This window comes from Lissotriton helveticus, chromosome 4_1, assembly GCF_964261635.1.
Source record: "Lissotriton helveticus chromosome 4_1, aLisHel1.1, whole genome shotgun sequence".
NCBI classification, from domain to species: Eukaryota; Metazoa; Chordata; class Amphibia; order Caudata; family Salamandridae; genus Lissotriton; species Lissotriton helveticus.
Window position 1 is genome coordinate 1,924,564,462 of NC_136063.1, and position 23,083 is coordinate 1,924,587,544.

Below are 23,083 nucleotides of genomic sequence, written 5' to 3' on the forward strand. Positions count from 1 at the left end.
ACTCGGAGAGGATGGAGTTGTTATTAAATAATTATCCCACTCGTTGATAGTGGAAGCACAAATTCTTATCTCTCCCTCTTCTTCTCCTTGATCCCCGGACTGATCATGGTCATGCGTCTGTGGTTCCGCTAGAGGTAATGAAGATAGAGGGGTTCCTGTGATTTGCAAAGTGCACGTTCTAGGAGGCAGTGTTTTACGTGACAACTGAGATGAAGGTGGAACCTGATGAGCAGGAGTAGAGGAAACAGGTTCTGAAAACAGTTTATAGTAGTTCTGCAACATTCCCTGTAGATTGGTTACCAAGTCCAAGGACATTTGTATCGAGCATTCTTCAGGAACATATTCAGGATAATGTTGGTATTCCTCCTCATAATATTCCTCATCATCGAAGTCTTGGCATTTTACATTCAGTTCTGAAGGGCTAAGAGCCACTCTAAAAATGCTTTCTTCATCAGATTCTTCCTCCAACAGGATAGCTGGTGGGAAAGGCAACACCTTGTTTGGAGAGGTGCGAACAGGTAGAAGTACGTCACCTCCATGCTTATCAGAATAGGAAAGATGTAACACTGGCACAAGTGGAGTTAATGGTGCCGCAGATGACAGATTCTGGGCTTCCGTCGACGATAACTCCCCCGTCAACAAGGATTTTAACACCTTCACAGGCAAAAACAGACTTTCTGAAGGATGTATCGTCGACGAGGTGGTCATCGTCGAAAAAGTCGTTGACTAATGTTCCGTTGACAGTGGTTTGCTTGGGATATCCATCAACATTGATATCTTCGTCGACTGTGCAGAATCCTGAACTGTGGACGTGTATGTAAACGAGAGCTTAGAAGAGCAATTCGGCAACAAGGGTGGAGACTTAGACGCCGTAGACAATAACAGTCTACAGGTAACAATGGTCATAGACGCTGTCGGAGACGATATTATCAAAGGTGACGAAACTGTAGTGAATGTGAATGTTAGCGTTGTCGTAGACGAGAGTATTGTCGACAGTGTGGTCGTCGAGGGAGAAAAAGATGTGAGTCTAATTTTGGTTCTTTTTTTAACAAAAGTCATAGATAGACTATTAAATTCATGGCCTAGTTCCATCTTAGCCTATGCTACTAGTATAATTGCTTTGATATAATACAGTGGGATTCCCACTTCAACAACGGGGAATGATTCAAGCATGTGAATCTATGAAAGATCCAATACTGGAGAACACTGCAATCCAGCCTGTGCCGAATCCAACCTCTTGACACGGCTCCATGCACTCTCTTTTAGGAGTACCGGAAGGATGCAATGTTCTTCACCTAACGGGTCATGGGTGAGTCAAACATGTGAACAGCTTGTTGTTGGTCACTAATACATGCACCAACAACAGAATCTTCATGCTGAGCATGGCATCAATTATCAAACTACATTAAAGATTTATATGGGGGGGCATGGCCAAGGTTGCCGAGCGGGTAAGACGTGCTCTGCTTCGTCTCCCCGCTCCCGAGCGCACAACTCTGCCCAAAGTAGTGTTTAACTCCCTTACAAAGCTCAGAGACGCAGGAGGAATACACCCCCAGCCCGATCGCAGTTTTGAATCGGTACACAATGTAGCTGGGGGTCAGAGAGCACAACTAATCTCCATGCGGCGGACCGCAAAACAGCCTTCTGAAATGGCGTCCGGACCCAGCCGCCCTGTCTGAAGTACTTAAGGCGAGTTGGGGATATCGCAGGCGCTGGAACTCCAGTCCGGAGCCCCTCCACAGCTGCACTACAGTGAAGAAAGGCGTGCGGGGCAGCCCAAATCGACCCAGCGTTGAGGCACCGGAGGCGGGAGCTGAAGGTCGGCCTAAGAGAAGGATCGGCCTAAGGAGAGTTGCCTGGAAGGCCACGTGGAGACCACGCCTTATTTAGCTAGATCGGATATGGGGAGGTTGAGGCCCGTTGGCGGAAAACCCGTCAGCGAGGGGCCTCGGACAGGCGCATCGACTGGCTTGACCCTCTCACTGTGACATCACCGGGACTAGCCTTCAGCCTAGCCTTCAGCACAGAGACACCGGGGCCGTGCTGCCAGGGGCCCAGGCGGCAGCGGAGATCCAAGGGGGTACTCAGGTGGCCCATGTAGCAGTAAGAGCGGCACGGAGACGGCTTGCGGAAGTAATACACAGCACGGGGCAGCGGCCTGACTTATCGGCTGCTGCCCGAGCGAGGTAGCTGCACATTCACAAGAGAGTGCTCCAGAGGCAGAGCCGTCTCTCCGGCCGCCAGGGGGGGCCGTCATTAATCTGTGAGGCCCGGGTGGCAGAGCCATAAGGCCTTGCCTTAGTCAGACACAACCACATCGATCGAGCACGGCCAGAGACACTGCGCCGCAGGAGCCTACCAGCGGAGAGAACAGGGTAGGCGATCGGGACAGGAGGTATGGTAGGCCTAACGGCGCACTGCCGAGTGTGCATCTGACAGAGGCACTGACTGGCGCCCGATTTGCTTGGTGGCGCTGTTATCGGCAGCCGACGGAGACATACGCCATACCTCCGGCCACAGTGGGGCCCATCATTGACCCGTGCAGGTCGAGCGAGGGAGCGGTAGTGTCCAGCCATAATTGAGGTACCCGTGGAAGTGTGCACTACGCCATGCAGAAGGGGGGGCCCGGAGGCTTCGTACGGCAGGTGCCCAGCAATAGAGAGACTAAAGGGACACCGGGCGAGGAAGGAGGACCTCAGGTGGCAGTAACCAGCCCCCCAGAAAACGGCAGACCCAAGCATAAGGAGGGTGGTGGTGGCCCAGCCACACAAGGAAATTCTGGCCTAAATAAAGGGCTGTTGGTCAGACATCTTGACTGGTGGTTCTCCACCGGGGACTGCGAGAGAGTCCGGCACTGGGGCCCCGCGACTTCAGGTCAATCGACCCCGGGAGCTGGAGCAGTGGTGAGACTGGCATTTCTCACGGAGGGGGCACAATCCTGATAATACTACAGCCGGGGCTCGGCAGCTGTTGATGGGGGACGTCCACCCAGAGCAGAAGGCTAGGGACCAGGACCACCGCCTGGAGACCAAGGGCTTCCGGGGCCCCAGAGAAGCTGCCCGATCAGGAAGGAAGGTACTGGTCGATCCCCGAAGACAGCACACCGCATATCAGGCAGGGTCTAGCCGCACCACTGTGGGAGCAGACCCCTCAGTCATTCAGAAGCCCGGGAAAATTAAGAGACTTTACCCAAACTAGAAGAACCGCTCTACGTGCCGAACAGTCTCGAGTAGCGACGCCGACGACATGGCACGGGTCTAATCAGGGGTACGACCACCCGACGCTGACCCTCTCAAGACGCTGAAAGGTGAGGCCAGCCCCCACATGAGAAACCTTCGGGAACAGCGTGGCGAAACCTAGGAGACTTAAGACACTACTGCTACATGCCAGGCACAGGAGTCAAAGAAGACATACGCAGACCTTCACCGAGGTTGGAGTGGGCTCTCACCCGGAGACCCAACTTAACCGTTGCCGGCATGACGACACAGGGAGCAAAGAAGCACCAATCACTAAAAGACATGCTCACTAAACCCACGCCGGCGAGCCTCGATGCAGAGAGGGCCGAGGTCTAGATTACTCGTGTTTTTCAAGAGACATTGTTCAATACCCTCCAGGATGACTTTCATACACTGAAAAGCGAAGTGGCGGGGAAAGTGAGAGAGATGCGAAGGGACGTAGATACTTTAGGAGACAGAGTTGCCGCGATCAAAGATCAAGATCAAGTCAGAGAGGAGGAGATACCGCAACTCCAACAGGAGGTGATCCGCCTTAGGGAACAACAAATCGACATCCACCCCCATACGGAGGATCTTGGAAACCGCTCTCGGGGGAACAAAATCCGTGTGCATGGGGGTCCCATCGGACGCAGAAGGAACAGATATCGTCCAATACATGCAGGTCCTGTTTCAAGAGCTACTCGGGGACTCAAGAGACTTGGAGATCCGCATTGGTAGGACCCACAGAGTTGGTCTGCGACGGAGGGCCCCGGTGCCACCACCAGATATCCTCGCCTTCTTGCCAGACTATCCCCTGAAGGAACACATCGTCCGGGAGGCCAGAGCAAAACAGCCGATCCAATACCAGAGCCACTCCATAGCGCTATATCAAGATTGGCAGCCATCACCCTCCAGAAAAGATGGGACTTTCGCGAAGTGACCTCCCACTTGCGTGACAAAGGAGTGGCATATTCCTGGGGTCACCCATTCCGAATAATATTTAAATGGGAAGGCAGGCTACTCCAGATTAGATCACTGCAAGAGGCCTGTAAGCTATTGAGCCTGCCATTCCACAGCCCAGAGGAAAAGCTCAATACCAGTAAGCGGCCACCACAAGAGCGTTGACAGAGAGCTGTACCGAGACATCTCTTGGGAACTCCCAGGGGCTCGACCCCGCAGCTATGGCGCAGGAACGACGGGCAGCGCTGAAGTCTGTGCTCAAAGATACAGCGTCCCATGATAGCTCCTGATTGAAGTGGGGACTAATGCCAATTAGCGTGCAGTAATGAGGGGGGGGCTTGGGAGCGGGGGGGGCTGTTTCATCTTTCTAGCTATGAAATGACCCTGTTTGCCTGTTCTTCCAGATGCACGCGATCAAGCCCTGAAGGCTCTGGACACTTGGGGGCGGTGGGAGGAGGGGGTGGGGGGGGGAGACTTGGGAAGCTAAAGTGGGGTTAGGGAGGGGGAGGGGAACTGGTGTGCTAACCGAAGGACCACGCAAGAGTAGGTGGCATAGAGGGCTATCTAGGAACCAAATTGAGGGGGGCACGGTTTTACAGTGAGGGCAGGCCCACGGGCGGATAAAGCTGATAACTTCCACCTATATTCCAAGACACACTCAGAGCTTCGCAGTCTCACTCTTAATGTTCGCGGCCTGAATAGCCCTAACAAACGGAAATCCATATTGTCATAACTCGAGCACTCAGGGGCGGATGCATGTCTCATACAGGAGGCTCACATCTTGTCCAAGGACTGGCCTCGGCTGAGGTCCAGAGCATTCCCCCAACAGTTTTTCTCTTCCACACAGGACAACAAGCATTGGCATAGCCAATAGGTCTCGCCTTTGGGACCTTATAAGTGTTTAGCCATGCAACAGTTGATGTTGTTGCAACAAGGATATTGTGCTGGATAACTAAACACTTATAGGGTCCCAAACGCGAGAACTATTAGCTATGCCAATGCTTGTTTAGTTAAGTATGTGTTTTAATTCCCCTTTTGCACTCCAAAAAAACTGAAAGGGTACTCACAATGCATCACCAACTCCTAAGTAAACAGTGAACCCGTTTTTCTTCAATAACTCGAATTAGAAAGTATTGTGACCCAGCTACTATTGCAGTTGAAATACATGATCAAGTCTTAAAACTGAATTAGTTCTACCAGGCAATTATAGACTTTAGAAAGGGTTCTGAGATTCAATGAATGGATGAACCTGTCACTGATCTTGCCCTTTGTCTCCATGGGACATGGATGACCATATCACAGGCTGCAAAGAGGTTCAGGAGAATAAACAACGAGGAAGCTTGTATCGGAGTGAAGTCGACTGATTTCCCATACTAGGATAATGGCGATGTCAACTCAATTGCCAGTCAGAAAGTCTGAACGAATCAAGTGGATGCAATTAAATTTGATTATCTTGGACATGGTTACTATTGAGATGGAGAATCTAGCTGCTGGGAGTGTTGTCCCCAATGGCAATTTGTTTTTATGCTAGACCGGTCATTTCAAGTTTTAGGGCACGTGGTGTACTATGTTTATGCAGACTGAAGCATTGATGATCTTTGCCGTTGGTAGAGGATGATTGCTATTTATTCAGATTATCTGGGAAGTGATTGTTTTAAGAGAAGCGGTTTTAATGATTTTAAAATTTGATGAAAGAATGTTATGCTTTATTAAAAGCTTATATGGCCTTTGAAGAAAGATTGTGGTGTAATGTGTCAGGCGCAATGGGGGTTCTTGTGTAAAATCAATCCAGTTTTAATTTTTTTCTGAAAATATTGTCTAGTTTGACAGACAAGCAAGTATCTGTTTGAAGGCAAACTATGTGGATAGCCTAATCACCATAACGATGCAGACATTTTATTTTAGAGAAGGACACTGCCTTGTGTCCTTCAAAGGAATTCTCAACACCACTGTAGCACCCCACCACACCATACCCCAGGATGAACCGATCACTTTATTCTATATTGTAAATGAAAGCTTCATGCATAAATAACAGTCAGATGTGAATACTTTCTTTTTTCTCATTGGTGCTTCAATAGTATGAGTTAAGGAAAATGACAATCTTGAAACTTAAAATTCTCAAATGTAGTGCATCTTCTATGCCTAACCTGAAAAAGTGTACTTCTTTAAACTGTTTGTGTCTGAACTTCAAATATCAGTTGGTCACATCATTTTCTTTGATGGAAAGGATGCTTTTATTATAGCCTTTCCCTAGGTAGCTGATCTGTACTGGACAGGCTTAGTGGGGCATCAACATTATTTCTATTTTGCTTACTAACCTCTTGTGTGAAGGTATCCCCGACTTCTTTGCCATTGATATCTGACTTTCTGGTACCTTGGTTTGTGTATGCGCAATAACACTTGACGAGTTTAACAAGCCGATGGCAGGCACTGTGAGGCGCAGGACAATAGCAGGCAATACACAAGCACGCTAACCCGACAAGGAAGAGCCCAGAAGACCGAGGCAAAGAGAAAAGGCGCTCAGCCAGCCACATAACCCACCTCCCTCATCGGAAGGCGCCTGACGTGACAATAAGGTCAACAAGCAAAGGCCGCGCGCGAGCGGCTGTGAGACGCGATAATTGGTGGGGGAGAAGGAGAAGCAGGAGTTGTGTGCACGCAAAAAGGAAAAGAAAACACACTGGCTGTCGAGTGGGGTGAGCACACCATGACAAGAGAGGAAAGCCATATGGCGCCTCTGCTCGTCATTGTGCGCATAACCGCACGCTCGAAGCCAGCAAAAGCGTCTGGTAGGACTATTGAAAGCCCAAACACTAAATGTCTCGCAGAGCAGTGCATTCGCTGACTCAGCGAGACCTGAAAAGGCAGGGGTGGTAATATTGGTGGCTAAGTGCTTTTCTGGGAAGGTGGATGATAAGGTAGCAGAAGTCAAAGGGCGGCTTTTAGCCTACAAGTTGTGGGTGGGGGGCTCGCCCTTGGTAGTGGGGTCTACTTAGGCGCCCAACACTGGACAAGAGAAGTTATTCAAAGCGGCCCTGACCGTTGTACTATGGGCACAGGCAAGATGGGCAATTGAAGGTGACCTGAACTTAGTTATGGATACGTCAGCGGACAGGTCTAGCCACAGGTACGCTCAGACAGGGACAATCTCCGCGGAGGACGGCAGTGGCTGCAGAACCTAGAGCTCATAGATATATGGCTGGCAGCTCACCCCCACGCCTCGCAATTCTCCTACTACTCCCACGCACATCACACATATGCCAGTCTAGATCATTTGCTAGACACGACAGAAGTAAACGCATTGGTGAGGAATGTCACAATTACGGTAGCGGCATTTTCCGATCACGACGCGGTACTAGCGACCATGTGGGTGCCGCAACCACATAGGACTTTTGGGGGTTGGAGATTGCGAGAGGGCATGTTACACAAACCAGCCGTGAAGGAACAGATCCTCAAATGCATCACAGACTACCTCGACACAAACAACTCTCCCGATGTCTCCATGTCCACCTTATGGGGGCTCTTAAAGCAGTGGTGAGGGGGGAACTGATTGCGATTTACTCAGCCGAAAACAGAGCGTAAACCTAAACGCAAACAGCTCACAGACCAAGTTCTGGAACTGGAGAGGGTACACAGCAGGACTCGGAGCCCAGGGTTTGGCGCCAATTGAAAGCGGCGCGAGCCCAGCTAGCGGGACTCGACCTCGACAGGGCCGAGTATGCAGTGCTCATGCTTAAGCACTCCTACTATGTAGGAGGCAACAGGACAGGGTGTATGTTTGCGAGCAAGTTGCGGGCCCGCACCTTACCCTCCAAAGTACAATCTCTCAAGTCGAATTTGGGGACCATGGCCGAAAGCGATGTGGAAATAGCACGTGTTTTTCAAACATTTCACACTGAGCTTTATCGCAGGAAGACCCCTTCACCTTCCCATATTGATACTTACCTCAACCGTACCCACACAACCGCCCTAGGTCCAACCCACGCAGATACATTAGATGCGCTCATACGCATAGAGGAGGTAATAGGCGCGATCTTGCGTTTCAAACCTCTGAAGTCACCGAGACCGGATGGCTTTTCGGCTGGGTTTTATAAAACATTCTGTGCGGTGCTAGCCCCGTTACCGACAACACTTTTTTACTCTTTTACGGGGCTGGGGACAATTTCCACAGACATGCAGCGGCTTCTATAGTCGTAATGCTGAAACCGGGAAAAGATAAATCCCTTTGCAGATCCTACCGACTGGTGTCACTGCTTAATGTGGATCTGAAGCTGTTTACGGGAATACTGGCAGCCAGACGCATGATAGAACCCGACCAGTCCGGCTTAATTCAAAATCGGCAAAGCAGCGACAATACCAAAGGCCTATTCCACCTCATAGACAAGGCCCGCCGCACAAATATGCATGCATTCATCTTATAGGTGGATGCCGAGAAGGCCTTCGACTGGCATGGAGGTGAGTTGCTATAGCAAGCCTACGGCGACTATTAGGGTAAATGGGGTAACATCCAGACCATTAGAGATACAAAGGGGAACCCGTCAGGGATGCCCGCTGTCACCCCTTCTTTTTGCCCTTTATGCTGAGTCGCTCGCCCAGAGGATTAGAAAGAACCCAAAGATATTGGGCATCCGGTTCGAGGAGGGGGGGTAGGTGGGGGGGATTTGAGGGGGGGGGCCCACAATTACTCTTCATGCGGATGACATTATCGCCTCCCTTGAAACACCAGCACGCTCAGTCTCAGCCTTTTTACGGGAACTAGAGGCCTTTGGCCAGGTCTCGGGTTTCCGAGTTAACGTCGGGAAGTCAATAATCCTATGGCTGAACCAAGCAGGACATTTGCTCGCCTCGGGTGAGAAAACCTATGCGGGTATACAGGTAATGACATCTATCCCCTACTTAGGCATTGAATTGACTCAGTTGGTGTCCCAAACGGTCACGCTCAATTATACCACGTTATTCTCCCAAATTGCTCAGGACCTACACCAGTGGAAGCATCACCAGCTATCCATCTGCCCATCCTTCCTAAAGCGCTATATCTTTTCCAGGCAATTCCGATTTGGCCACCACCCGGTACTATCCAGAAACTGCAGCAAGTACTCCAACACTTTGTATAGGCGGGAGTTAGGGCCCGGCTGCGGAAAGAACGGGGCTACTTACGACCCTATGAGGGGGGATTGGGGATCCTGAATGTCCTAGAACATTTCAGAGCAGCACAGGTCCGATATTTAGTGGAGTGGAGCAGATCTGAATTTAGAAAAGAGAAGGCTGTTCCAGGTAGAGCGCTGGCCAAATTATCGATTTGGAAGGTCCCATTCCTTAAAAGAGAAGATCGTCCCCCCAATCTCATGGGCTCCCCCATCACGCACTCATTGCTTAGGGTCTGGAACAGAGTCGCTATCAAAAACGGGTTATCCTCATTCCCTTCGCTTATGACTAACAGTCTCGACAACAAGGACTTTTCCCCGGGGGCCGACGAAAGGGCGTTCTCGAGATGGAGAGAGACAGACTGCAAGGCAGCAGGGCACTTCTTTGACCTAGAGAAGATCCTGTCTTTCCATGACATGCATGCAGACAATGGCCTCCCGGACAACGAAAAGGTTTCACTATCTGCAAATTAGGCACTGGTTACTCCAGGCAGAGGTGCTATCAAAGGTCTCTTGGAAGTTGATGAAATTTAAAAAATGGCTTTATACAAAGAACACGGATAGGAAAATGATCTCTGAGTTATATGAGGTACTACGCCCTCAAGCCCCAAAAGAACCCACGGCAGGACAGAAAAGATGGGCGGGAGAACTGGGGAAGAGACCTCACAGCAGAGGAATGAACATCTACTATCGTGCTACCCAAACCACACGCAATACAGCTAGCAGAGAGATGGCAGTTAAGATAGCCATGTATTGGCACTGGACTCAGGTCTGTCTTAATAGGGGGAACCCTGAACATAGCCCAACATGCTGGCGCGGATGTGGAGCGGACGGCACGTTACTACACTTGCTGTGGGAGTGCACAGAAGTGGCGAGCTATTGGACAGCGATCCTGGACGATGTGGATCGACAGTTCGACACGCAGATACAGAGAGTCCCAGTTTACGTGGTGCTGGGTCTGCCTAACCTGTTGACGTATCCACTAAGATCCCGGAAAGGGAAACAAATGGGGCTAGCATTGGGGGAGGCTCTCCAAAACATCTTATCGTATTGGGAAACACGGGTAAAACCGACATTTAGGGTGGCTGCCCAGGCTATGGTACATTCTGGGTATGGAACGCATACAGGCCTCACTTACCAACTTCATGACAAGCTTTAACAAAATCTGGCAACCGCTGCTCTCACTTTTGTCAACCGAAATGAACGAAATTACATGCCCTAGATACCTGCGCTTCCTCCGCCTCACGGGCCCCTATATCACTGACCCAGTAACACTGCAGTATATTTAGGCTTCTGTCGATCATAGCGGTTAGGTCAACCGCTCCCAAGCACACCAGTTCGAGGAGGGGGGTGGAGGGGGGGGAGGGGGGTTTGTTCTCCTTTTATTGTATTTCCTTTATTTTTCTTATTCAATGGCATTGCTGTCAGAGTCGGCGCCAGAATTCATAGAGACATTATAGTAGGCCCTCGGGGCCATACTGGGGGGACGCCCATCTATTGCCCGCCAAGAAAGCATATGTATTATAAAAGCTTCTGTACTGCCGAAACATAGCGCAGAATTCTGGAAATCTATGTTATATTATTTCTGAATGCCAATAAAACCAAAGTTAAACCTCAAGATTTATCTAGAGAGTGGTGTGGGTTTAGAAAAGCAACTTCTTAACTGCGTCTTCTTCACACATTTTCTACGGATGTGTGTGGGTGGTTGGGACTTAAGAATATTAATGAAGATCCTAATATGGTGACCTACAGTGAATACAAAACAGGCCACATTATAAAAAGCAAATTACATTTACCATTTTGCTTGTCCCTCTCTTCTCTCCGTTCTCTGGCTAGTCTTTGTCTCTCATCGGTTCGGAGTGTTGAACCATCTATCACTGTAAAAAGAATCAGAGATGAGAAATCAAGTTGTGAGTAACTCTGAATTACAACTATAACATTTGGAAAAAAACACAAGTTAGAAAATTATTATACCAGGTTTGGTGGTTGCCTTTATGTTTCCTGGGGAAGATACAGGGCTATTTCCACTCAGATTTCTTCTTTCATCAGCTATTGCTTGGGCTGCGGCAACTATGACAAAAAGGCATACAACAAAAATGGAAAAAAGCATAATAGTTAGTGCCTTCATAATAAGCTAAAACTGGTGATGACTTGCATATGAACAAGAGAACTAGCATTGATAAAGATAGCAGGAAACTCTTGATTTTTATGTACAAGCATGACCATTTCTTTGGAAGACACTTCACATAAACCTTAAGTAAATTTGTGGTATATTGTCCCTTTCTGTCTGGATGTTTCACTTGTGTAGTACATTCAGGAAAAAATACTGATGATATGTGTGTATATATTAATTGCCATGTCTAATCCATCCCAAGGCCCCCTCTTTTGGCAACGTGCTAAAAGCCAAAGCTTGTAGGCAGCATCACATCTTTGCTTAGGATCACATAATGATCATAATCTCTTCTAGAGCATATCCCCAAATCATTTGCTGCCTTTATTGTGACTTCTGTACTCTTTTAGCTCTATACTATTTGTGACGCCATTCCTCTGTAATAGGCCACATTTACCCACTATTAAACCACAAAGACTAAATCTACCAAAGATGTTCACTTTTGCATGAGACATGAAAATGCCTCAAGCATGCTAATATTAGCAATGGTGCTACCAGGATGAGTACATGTGGGCGAGATCCGGAAAACACATCAATATGTAAATAATCTCAAAGAAAACAAGGCTAATAAAAGGAAACTTTTTTTCAATAGAGACGATCGCTTTACATTAGGACACTAAATTACACATTAATACTTTAATTGCCTCCAAAACCAAAAAAAGCAGGTCCTGGGACACATAGGCATCACCTACTACAGAGAAGAACTTTGTCACTGCTCTGTTCTTAAAGAATACAAATGCACCAATGTCTCAAAATGCACAACAAGATCAACTCATGCCCCTCGGAGGGCAGAATGTTTGTTTAGAATGTATGGCATTAGATCAATTAGTCCGATCAGATCTCTACTATGGCTGCTTCTGATTATCATGAGAATATGTTGCAAAACCTGATGCAATCAATTTATGTTCTGGAATTGTTTATTTGCCATTCTCTGGTTGTATGTACTTTTTTGGCATCATGGTATGTACTAGCATAAACAGTTCTTTAAAAATTCTAAAATAGCAGAACTGTTAGTAAGCACTAGAAAGCCATGGCTATATACACCATGGTTTGCCAACTGTGCTTCCTGTTGTGTGAGGTTGTTCTCAATTGGTATTTTTGCGGCGGTCAAGTGTTTCACAGCTGCCATCCACCAAGAATTCACCATTCCAGGTGTCCACATAACAAAAACAGTGACTATCAACAGTATAACTCTCATTGAGTCAGGCAGTAGTTTTGCTGGCATCTGCACCCCCCACCCCTCAAACACTTTTAACCATGCCCAGTGCTGCGTGCATAGGGATGGTTTGAGAAGGGCCAATTTCTGGCTTGTTTTATTGAAGTTCCTTCGACTGGGACTAAAGGCTTTCGAACATAGAGACTATAACAGGTTAGTTTATCATTTCAGTGGTGCACTCTCTGCAAGTCAGTGAGCTATAGCCTTTAAATTGTATTCAAACTGCCTTATGGCTAACCATCAAGGCTGCCTACTTTACATTACTTGTGATTAGGTTTTTAGATGAGCAATGTACAAATCTTTTGGTTTAAAGAGCAATACGTAAGAATAGCTAACTCCGAAGGTTCTTAGGACTCCAGACTTATTAGTTGGCAGATCACCATTAACCACTGAACGGTTTGTAGAAAGCAAAGGCACTTCTCTTTTTATAGGTATGTGACCTAAGCCCTTTTTGATGATAATTTTGAAATGTATATTATCATGCTTCAGTGGATGTTGGGTTAACACAGTGTACAAAGCATCTTCCCGGATTACGGTTCACGCTACTCCCAAACGACATTATGTATGTTTGGACAGAAGTGGTTTCTCTGGGTACTCTTTCATAGATTCCCCATGTTCGAAATACTTGAGTACCCATTCTTTGTCTTTGCACTCAGCAACATTTTTTGCCTGAATATCACAGCTGTGAGGCCAGCAGCGATGGCACAATAACTACAGTAAAATCTGCCTAAACTGCAAATTGTGCCTTAAGTGGAAACGGTACCTCAACATTGAGTAGAACTTTTAAAAAGATTCTTAATGTTGAACATGGATACCAAATTGGAACGCAAAAAAATTGTAATGGACAGTCTTCTTTAGGGGACCTCTCATGATGTCACAATTGAGACCATCACGTTGTAAAGTGGAGAATCTGCTGCTTCTCTCTGGTCCTTTTTCTAGTGTGAAAGCATAAGGCAGATGTATATTCTCTCTTCCTCTAAAAGTCCTGCTTAGTAGTACGGACCTTATTTATCTTTCAATGTCATGAATGGCATCTCTTGATATACAACACACTGAACAGTGCAAGAGTCTAGAAGACAACCGACAAACTATGAACCGTCCTTTCCCATACTTTACAGTAAAAGGACCTTTGTTGAAAAGAGTTGGCATTGATCTAAGAAGGAGTTCTCACTAAGAGAGCAATACATTTTCAACATACAAGAGGGCATTAGGAAAGCTGATGTTAAAATGGCAAGTAAACCCCCAAAAAGCATTAAAAAAATAGTGGTCTGAAGGAAAAGAAAACTAGATGGGTCAGTGGAGGGTGTAAACCTCTCTTCCGCCCTGACTCCTGAGCAGTAAGATGACTGTCGCCAACTGTTGGGACAGTTTCCTGATCTGTTCTCCCCGACTCCCAGTGCCTCTGATTGGTGCGTCCATGATGTGGACACTGGAGACAGTCCTCCTGTAAAGCACAAAACTTACAGAGTGACTGACAGGGTGAGAGCTTGCATCAAGGAGGAGGTCTCCAAGATGTCTGCATTAGGGGTGATTGAGTCCTCAAACAGCCTTGGTTTAGCCCAGTGGTCTTGGTCCCAAAGGCTGCTGCATCGGGTGCCACACCAGAACTCCGGTTCTGTGTGGACTATCAAGGACTCAATTCAGTCACCAGGACAGACGCGCACCCCATCCCCAGAGCTGATAAGCTCATTCATTGGTTGGGGGCTGCCCGGTACCTCAGTACGTTTGATTTCACGTCTTGGTACTGGCAGATCGCCTTAACTGATGGGGCAAAGGACAGGCCAGCATTATCCACACCAGATGGGCACTACCAATTCCGGGTTATGCCTTTTGGGATAAAGAATGCCCCTGCCACCTTTCAGAGGTTGGTCAACCAGGTGTTGGCTGGACTGGAAGATTTCAGTGCCACCTACCTGGATGACATCAAAGTGTTCAGCGCCAGTTGGGAAGAATATCTGCGCCACCTCTGGGAAGTGTTGATGGCGCTGCGGAGGGCAGGCCTCACCATCAAGGTGAGTTAGTGCCAGATCGGGCAGGGTTCCGTGGTGTACTTGAGATAAACAGGTTGGGAGAGGCCAGGTGGCTACCCTACATCCCAAGATTGATATCATCCTGGCTTGGGAACCCCCCTCCCAAGACTCAGACAGATGTGAGAGTCTTTTTAGGACTCACCGGGTACTACAGGAAGTTTGTCATGGGGTATGGCAGCATTGTTGCACCCTTGACAGAGCTGACTTCCAGGAAGCAGCCCAAGAAAGTGAACTGGACTGACACCTGTCAGAAGGCTTTTGATGCCCTGAAGACTGCCATGTGCACAGAGCCCTTGCTTCAGGCGCCAAACTTCTCTAAAGAATTCATCGTGCAGACAGCGCTTCAGAGCATGGTGTGGTGGCTATACTCCTACAGATTAATGAGAAGGGCCTAGACCAACCTTGAACCTTCATCAGTAGGAGGTTATGTCCTGGGGACAAGCCTTGCATTTACACTGTCTTAAGTTGGCATGAGCTTATGAGAAGTTTAAACACCATTTTTCCTTTCTGCTGCCTTTGCACACGGCACACATTATTATTAATGTTTAGAGTATAGCAGAGTGTTTTGCTTCACACGAGAATAATGTGTTGTTCTATATTAGCAGTCTTGCTTGGTAAGCTTTGTCTGAACAGTGAGTGCCGAGGCTTTCAAGGTTATTTCAACACAGTGGTTGTTGTTCGGACTGATCAGCGCACGTTCTAGACATAAGACATAACATATATGCAGCTGCGGCCACCTCTGATTTTGGCGCGTTTAATAATGCACTGCGTAGGCATGATCACACACACTTGTAGAACATTCGCATGCAGAGAGCCGGTGTAGAAAATTATGTGATCCATTTCTGCTAGGACCAGAGGAATGGGGCCGCCCTCGTAAACCCAAGAGACCTTCTGTAGATATAAAATAACCTACTAGCAAGGGAGGGTGAGATCTAGGTGTAATCTAGCCTATTTCCATTTAGCATTTTAACATGCTTTTCTCCTTTTGTTTTTTATGGAATAGTAACTATGCTGATAATCTTGTTGCTTATAATCTGTCTGCTTGTATTAGTTAAGATACTGCGCCTGAGAACATGACATTAGAAATAAATATTTCAAACTTGCACGTGTCTTCATTTACTCCCAGTTCTGGACTGGTATGAAAAGATAACCAAAGAGTGTTCATGTGTTCCACATTGCCTGAGGTATTCTAAGTTCCATGTTCTGGGTTGTCTAATCATTGGGGTTATGGAAGAACCAATGACACACTAATTGCTAGTCTGGTAGGGGATTTTGGCTACTAAGGTGAGTTTTGGTACACCCCAATTCACTGAGGTTCCAAGTCTCTATGCACAGTTCAGTGTAGGAGCAGAATCCCTGCTACACGGCGCCCAACGTTGGTGGTCTTATTACACTACGCTCGAGTAGTACTTCATTCAGTCCTTAACCCCTTCGCTATTGTTTCCGGATAACAGTAGTGTCGGACAAACCTACCTATAGTTACATAGGTTTTTTTAAGCTTGAATCTTTCAAAACGGTTTCCTTTTTAATTACAACCCAGTTGTGCTACTACGTTTTACATTGTACCTTTTTCTTCTCTGTGTCACTTGTTATACCGCAACATAGTCGAATGCGGGTCGCAATCATTTGCAAGCATATAATGTTGGTTTGGAGGGTATGGCAGTGATTTTGGTCGTAAGTGCTGAGGTTGCTTACCCGTTTGAGATATTCTACTCTTTGGTGACATTTCCTGCTGTGGAGGCTGCTACGCAGGTTTTTCACTCTTACACTCCCTCAGCCGGGCCCGCGGAATATGTTCCTTATAGGATACAGGAGATTCCGATTTCTGCATTGCAGCACCGTGTTTGGTTTGATGGCGCCCTTCCCCACACTGTAACGGCGGCTAGATTGGGTCATTTGTCCATTCCAGGCGCTTCTTGGGCGGTTTTGGCTGGATTCACCCCTTATCCACGTTCGGGGCAAGTTGCCGTTGCAGAATTACGGATCCTGTATAACTCTTCTATTAGTGTTATTCGGGCCCTAGTTCAATATATTACCCGAAATTTCCTGGAGTTGCAGCTCTTCCAGCTGGACCGAGCGGAATGAAGCTTAATCCCGTGATGGTCAATGCAGTAATGGGCAAGCGTCCCCAAGATAAGGATGATCTGCCTTTTTGGCTTGCTGAGAAGTTTGACCAGCTGGAAGCAGTATTTCCTAATTTGACTCCCGTTGAAAAACACAGGATTCTTACAATTAGTTTACCCAAAGACTTGGTACCAGATGCCGGTGACTGAGTCATGAGGGAGAATTTTTGCAGCAGTGTACACGAGGTGCTTCGGCACTCCGTCAATGGCTGTCCTTCCAATGGTCATTAAGCGTGTTCAAGATGAACAAGGACCGGAGGCTGCGGTTGAATTGAAAATGAGACTCGTAGGCTCATTTGATGTAGTTTCCGATCTGGTCCTTTCTAATATAAAGGGAAATGTGGTGAACTTTCAAGTGGCGAATGCCTTACGCGATGTCCCCGATGCCGACAAACCCCGACAGTTACCGAGAATTATTACGGCTGCGTATAAAACCATTGGCTGCAATAGTTTAGGTGTCAAGCCCTTTACTGCTAAAGATAAAAACCAAACCCAGGGTGCGAAGTCTGAAACAGACGTTCAACCCACAGCTCCAAAGAAAAATTGAAACAGAAATAAAAAACAAGGGAAAGAACAGAAACAGGAGTCCCGTCCCTCTTCGCCCGTGCCTGCGTCTACTGAGCGCGTTTATGATTTGCGCAACCGCACTACAATTAAGTCGCCTGATAGATTTCAGGTTCCTGATCAACGTCCTCCTCGTTCTTTACAGGACACATCGGCCTCATCGTCCGGTGGTGGAGGCGGCGGCAGAGGTCGGGGTGGCCAGCAAAGTCGCAACCAGCACCGCCCGAAAGACGGAAAAGGCAAGCAGGACGATTCTTCACAGAAAAAACCCCAGTTTCAGAAAAAGAAAGTTGCCGCTTTAACAGCAAGATATGCCATAGATAGTGAGAACACAGCTTCGGAATCAGACATGGGCGCGAACGTTGTGGAACAGCGCTGCGGAGATTACCGTAGTGCGAGAGGCCCTGGGTCCACTACTGAAGGAGACAGCGACTGACCAATATGTTATTGTGGAGACAGCTGATACTAGAGTAGCTCCCCCTGATAGGCTTTTTGAAATTGTCCTTTTGAAGGTGACATACAACTTCCCATAAAAGGGGTATTTTGGGAAAATCTTACAACTACGTATGACATTTTGTTAGCGGAGGTTGACTGGCCCCCACCTTTTGTGCTCACGGCTCCGAGAGGGGAGGAGGTAATCCTTCCTAGTTTCGCGCACACAGTGTCTAAGGAGCATGCGCTGAATTTGCAGAAGCGTGGGCTAAAGCCTTAGCTCCAGCTCTGTACCGTATTCACTGTGGTTAGGATACATTTTCAATATTTAGAGATGGGAGATGCACTTAGTCTTACTAGTTGTACAAACTGCTTTACTATTAATCACTGTTTTCACAGGGGTGCCTGCCCACTTCCTGCCTTGACCTAACAGGATTTAAATACCTAGTGTTAGAAACAGAAAACAAGTCCTGCATGTGGGTGGCACTGTGCCCTTATGGTAGAAACTGCCTAAAATAAAACCTTACTCATAAGTTTCACTTCATAATCTTGTTAACACATTTAATGCAAAGCCTTATATTTAGTTCTTTGCTGTGTATCGTTTACTTCGCAATATTCAATACATGAATTACAATTATTATTGCATCATATTTCAACATCATATGAATCATGTTACACAAATAAATTCTTGTAGTCTACAAGGTTACAAAACATTCCATCATTTGCCATAAAGCTCAACAGAAAAATCATGTGTTCAATGACCCAATGCATTTCGGAACCAAATGTCCCTTCGTCAGGGGTAAATCTGTAACAAACAAAATATATACATATTTACATGTCTGATAATGGGAGAACCTAATTTCAACAACAGATCATATCAAACTAATGATTTGCGATACTGGTACATTGTGATAAAACCACAGTGTCTATGGTGTGCAGTAAACACAAAATCAGGCATATGTGCCATGTGTGTATGCCCATGCAAGGTATCAATTGCTCTACCGGCTCCAAATGCTAATGTAAAGATATCCGTAAGAGCGCTCACCTGTAGAGCTTTGTTAGATTGCTTCTCATCCCTTCTGAGTGAAAACGTGGGGACGCTAGACCTATGATGTAAATATCTGCGTGTGACTCAATGTCCAATAAAAATACGTGATAGTGACAAACTATTGAGCGAAAGATCTTACCGATGATGAGTAAATGAAAGGAAAAACGTCCGCATCCTGTAACAGTAATGGGTAAGATGTAAAAAGACGATATTACACATCAATGTAAAAAACGCCCAGGTGCGAACCATGCTTACCGGATCTGGTCAATAAAGATTTGGGATGCCGAGTTCTGGTGTAAACAGGAACTCTAAAAGTAATAATAATGATGTGTGAACTAATAATACGGAATCAGAATACACTAAATGATCGCACGAACAGGCGTGCTGTCTTACCGGCAGACTATGGAGACGGCGCCGTACGAGTGGAGTTGTACGTGTAGAGTTCAGTCAGCAAAGATACCGAAAGAAACGCGATTCTAAGAATGTCCATAAAAAAAGGACTGAAGCAAAGGAGATAAACAAAGGACTAAAAAGGGGAAGGGAGCTTGGGCACTGCCATGTTGATGATAAATGAAACTAGGTGACAGACTAAAGTGAAAAGTGTAAATGTCAGATGCGTCAAAATAACAGCCGTGACCCTAGCAATTTCTCCGGCGGAAAATAATGCAAAAATGTCAAAAAAGTTACATCTGGTGAAAAAATGACCGACCAACTGGAACGAACGTGTGAAAGTGTGTGGCATGCTAATGTAAAGTGAAGTGTAAGTGGATCGTCACATGAAAGTCATGATTGTAGTCATTTATCACTGTACAATAATGTATTAAAGAAAATTATGCACAATGTATTTATCGAATAATGTATGTCACTTTCAAACATTATCACGTTGTAAAATGTGTCACATTAGATGAAATCGGTACAATTCAATATGAATCACACACCTTAATAATACAAAATCTAAAGCACGCGGAAAACACCTATTGTGTTCAATGTACCTGCTTGTTTAGTGTGTGTACCAAATGTCCTGTGGAGAAAGTCTGGGTAGTAGACCCATGTTGAACATATAAACTGAGAGTCTAGTGGGAGAAGATATAAACCGGTCCCCGTTCATAAATAGCAACTGTAATCTACACGATCATTTAACCCGTTAGGGGAAATTGTTCCTAAAGATTCAATCCAATAATTCTCTCTCTGGAGTAATCGGTTGTGATTGTCTATACCTTCCAGATTTTTTACCACTTCAATAATTTGTCCTCGTAATTGACAAATAGTGTGTCTAGCCTCATGCCAGTGTAATGCTATGCTGGAATGCCTGTTGTTAGTCCTGATATTGCTTTTGTGTTCCGTCTGCCTGGTCTTGAATTTGCGTTCAGTCTTACCCACATAAGCTAGTCCACAGGGACATTTCAAACAGTAGACAACATTCGTTGAGTTGCAATCTGATGTGTGACGTAGACGTATGTTCTTGCCCGTATGAGGGTGTGTCAAATGTTGTCCTATTGTGATGTTATTACAATTAGTGCAGTTAAGGCAACGTTGCGTGCCTTTATGTTGAGTCGTATCGGTGGTCTTTGGTGTTGAAATAAGTTCCTGCAAGTTCCTGCCCCGAGTGAATGCAAACGTTGGTTTTTATTGAAAAAAACCATTAAAATCCTTTTCTTGCTCCAGAAGCTCCCATCTCTTCCTTATTATTTGCTGTATCTGTTTCGAACTGGTTGAATACTTTGAAACATAAGTGGGAGTTTTAGATGTGGTTTTTTTACATGGTGTGAAAAGTTCATTTCTATTCTTGTTCTTCATCCTATCCAGATTAGATTGCACCACTTCTTCAGGATAACCTCTTCTTATGTACCTTTTTTTGAATTCTAGTGCTTTCTTGTCTGCTGTTGTTGAGTCGAAACATATTCGTTTTATTCTAATGAATTGAGAATATGGTAGGTTATGTATTAGACTCCGAGGATGAAAGCTGGTGGAATGCAAGGAGCTGTTCCGGTCAGTGGGTTTAGTGTATACTTCAGTTTGTAAATTGGCTGTATGCACGTCTCTTTTAATCAAAACATCTAAATAATTCAGTTGAACAGTACTGATGTTAGTGTAAACTTAATCCTTGGGTCTTTGGTGTTAAGTTCTGATATTAGTTGTTCCAATTGATGTTGAGATTTGGTCCATAATACAAAAATGACATCGATGTAGCAAGAATACTGTGCTATACCATCAGCCCAGTCTGTGTTTTGCAGAATGTGGTCGTGCTCAAATTTAGCCATGAAAATGTTGGCATACGCTGGGGCCCCCGAAAAGCCCATGGTTGTCCCAGTTAATTGCGTGTAAAACTCAGATTGCCAAAGAAAATAACTGTGGTGTATACAAAAATGTAAGAGCTGTAACAAAAACACCTTATCCACGTCCAAATCTTCCATTGACAACAGGGCCCATTCCACCGCTTCTAAACCTGCTTCATGCGAAATCGAGGTATACAGTGCCGCCACGTCAATAGTGCACATGATCCAGTGTTGCTGTACGTATGGTTGAATACATTCCAATTTTTCAAAAAATCAGTGGTGTCTCGAATGTAGGTGCACCATTTCTGAACGAATTGCTGGAGATAGTAATCCAAGAATGTTCCAATCGGGTCAAACAGTGAATTGCAACCGGATACTATTGGTCGAAAAGATGGATCAACCGGATTTTTATGTATCTTTGGTATCATGTAGATTATTGGTCTCCTAGGATTCTTTGTTATCAAAAACTGTTTGCATGTTGCATTAATGATGCCATTTCTTCTGCTTTGTCCAGCATCCCCTGTAAGATGCTCAGAAGTTGATTAGTTGGGTCAATGTTCAATTTCATGTATGTTCTCTCATCCAATACATGTTCATTGACCTTGTCAATATAATAGCTGGTGTCCATCGTAATTAAAGCCCCACCCTTGTCCGCTGGTTTAAAGGTTAAATCTCTGTTATTTGCAATTGATTTGATTATTTGCTTTTCATGGATGTTGAGATTTTGATATCTCTTCTTGTTGTAGTGGATGTTAGCCAAATCCTTTTTAACCAAACATTCAAACGCATCAAGCACTTTGTGCGAAATGGGTGGCTAAAAATTGCTTTGGGGTCGGAATCTTGACGTAGAATGAGTCTCTCCCTCAGGCTTACTGATCATGATGTTGTTAAAATAATGTTTCAAGCGTATTTTCCGCATGAACTTGTAGAATTCCACTTTAGTGTTTAATTTGGTAGTGTCAGTGGTTGGAACAAAACTCATACCTTTGGATAATGTCTTAGATTGTTGTGATGTAAGGGTAGCGGACGATATGTTTATGATTAAGGTTTGTTCGAGCTCCGTAGACTTCTGCCTCCCTTTTCCTCGCCTACTTTTTTGGTAATATTTGTGGTTTGCGTCAATGGTGGATGACTTGAATCCCCGACCTGTGACAAAAAAGCTGCTGAGGTAGATGCTGGTTGTTGTGTTCCTTGTATCAATCCTGTCTGTTGCGCTGCTCCTAGAGAAGCGGCACAATTGACACAAACCACAGATATTACCAAAAAAGTAGGCGAGGAAAAGGGAGGCAGAAGTCTACGGAGCTCGAACAAACCTTAATCATAAACATATCGTCCGCTACCCTTACATCACAACAATCTAAGACATTATCCAAAGGTATGAGTTTTGTTCCAACCAATGACACTACCAAATTGAGCACTCAAGTGGAATTCTACAAGTTCATGCGGAAAATACGCTTGAAACATTATTTTAACAACATCATGATCAGTGAGCCTGAGGGAGAGACACATTCTACGTCAAGATTTCGACCCCAAAGCAATTTTCAGCCACCCATTTCGCACAAAGTGGTTGATGCGTTTGAATGTTTGGTTAAAAAGGATTTGGCTAACATCAACTACAACAAGAAGGGATATCAAAATCTCAACATCCATGAAAAGCAAATAATCAAATCAATTGCAAACAACAGAGATTTAACCTTTAAACCAGCGGACAAGGGTGGGGCTTCAATTATGATGGACACCAGCTATTATATTGACAAGGTCAATGAACATGTATTGGATGAGCGAACATACATGAAATTGAACATTGACCCAACTAATCAACTACTGAGCATCTTACAGGGGATGCTGGACAAAGCAGAAGAAATGGGTATCATTAATGCAACATGCAAACAGTTTCTGATAACA

At 45.7% G+C, this 23,083-nt stretch overlaps 1 protein-coding gene across 12 annotated transcripts in view; it reads right to left on the bottom strand.

Moving 5' to 3' along the window:
• MAP7D3 (MAP7 domain containing 3) overlaps window positions 1-23,083 on the bottom strand; it is a 1,012,878-nt gene that overhangs the window by 848,530 nt on the left and 141,265 nt on the right. For all 12 annotated transcript variants that reach the window (XM_078688596.1, XM_078688591.1, XM_078688590.1 and 9 more), the window contains exons 2-3: window positions 11,294-11,389; window positions 11,116-11,196 (exon numbers count right to left, since the gene is read on the bottom strand). In XM_078688596.1, the coding sequence (XP_078544722.1) occupies window positions 11,116-11,196; window positions 11,294-11,389 (177 nt within the window). The remainder of the gene's footprint in view (window positions 1-11,115; window positions 11,197-11,293; window positions 11,390-23,083) is intronic.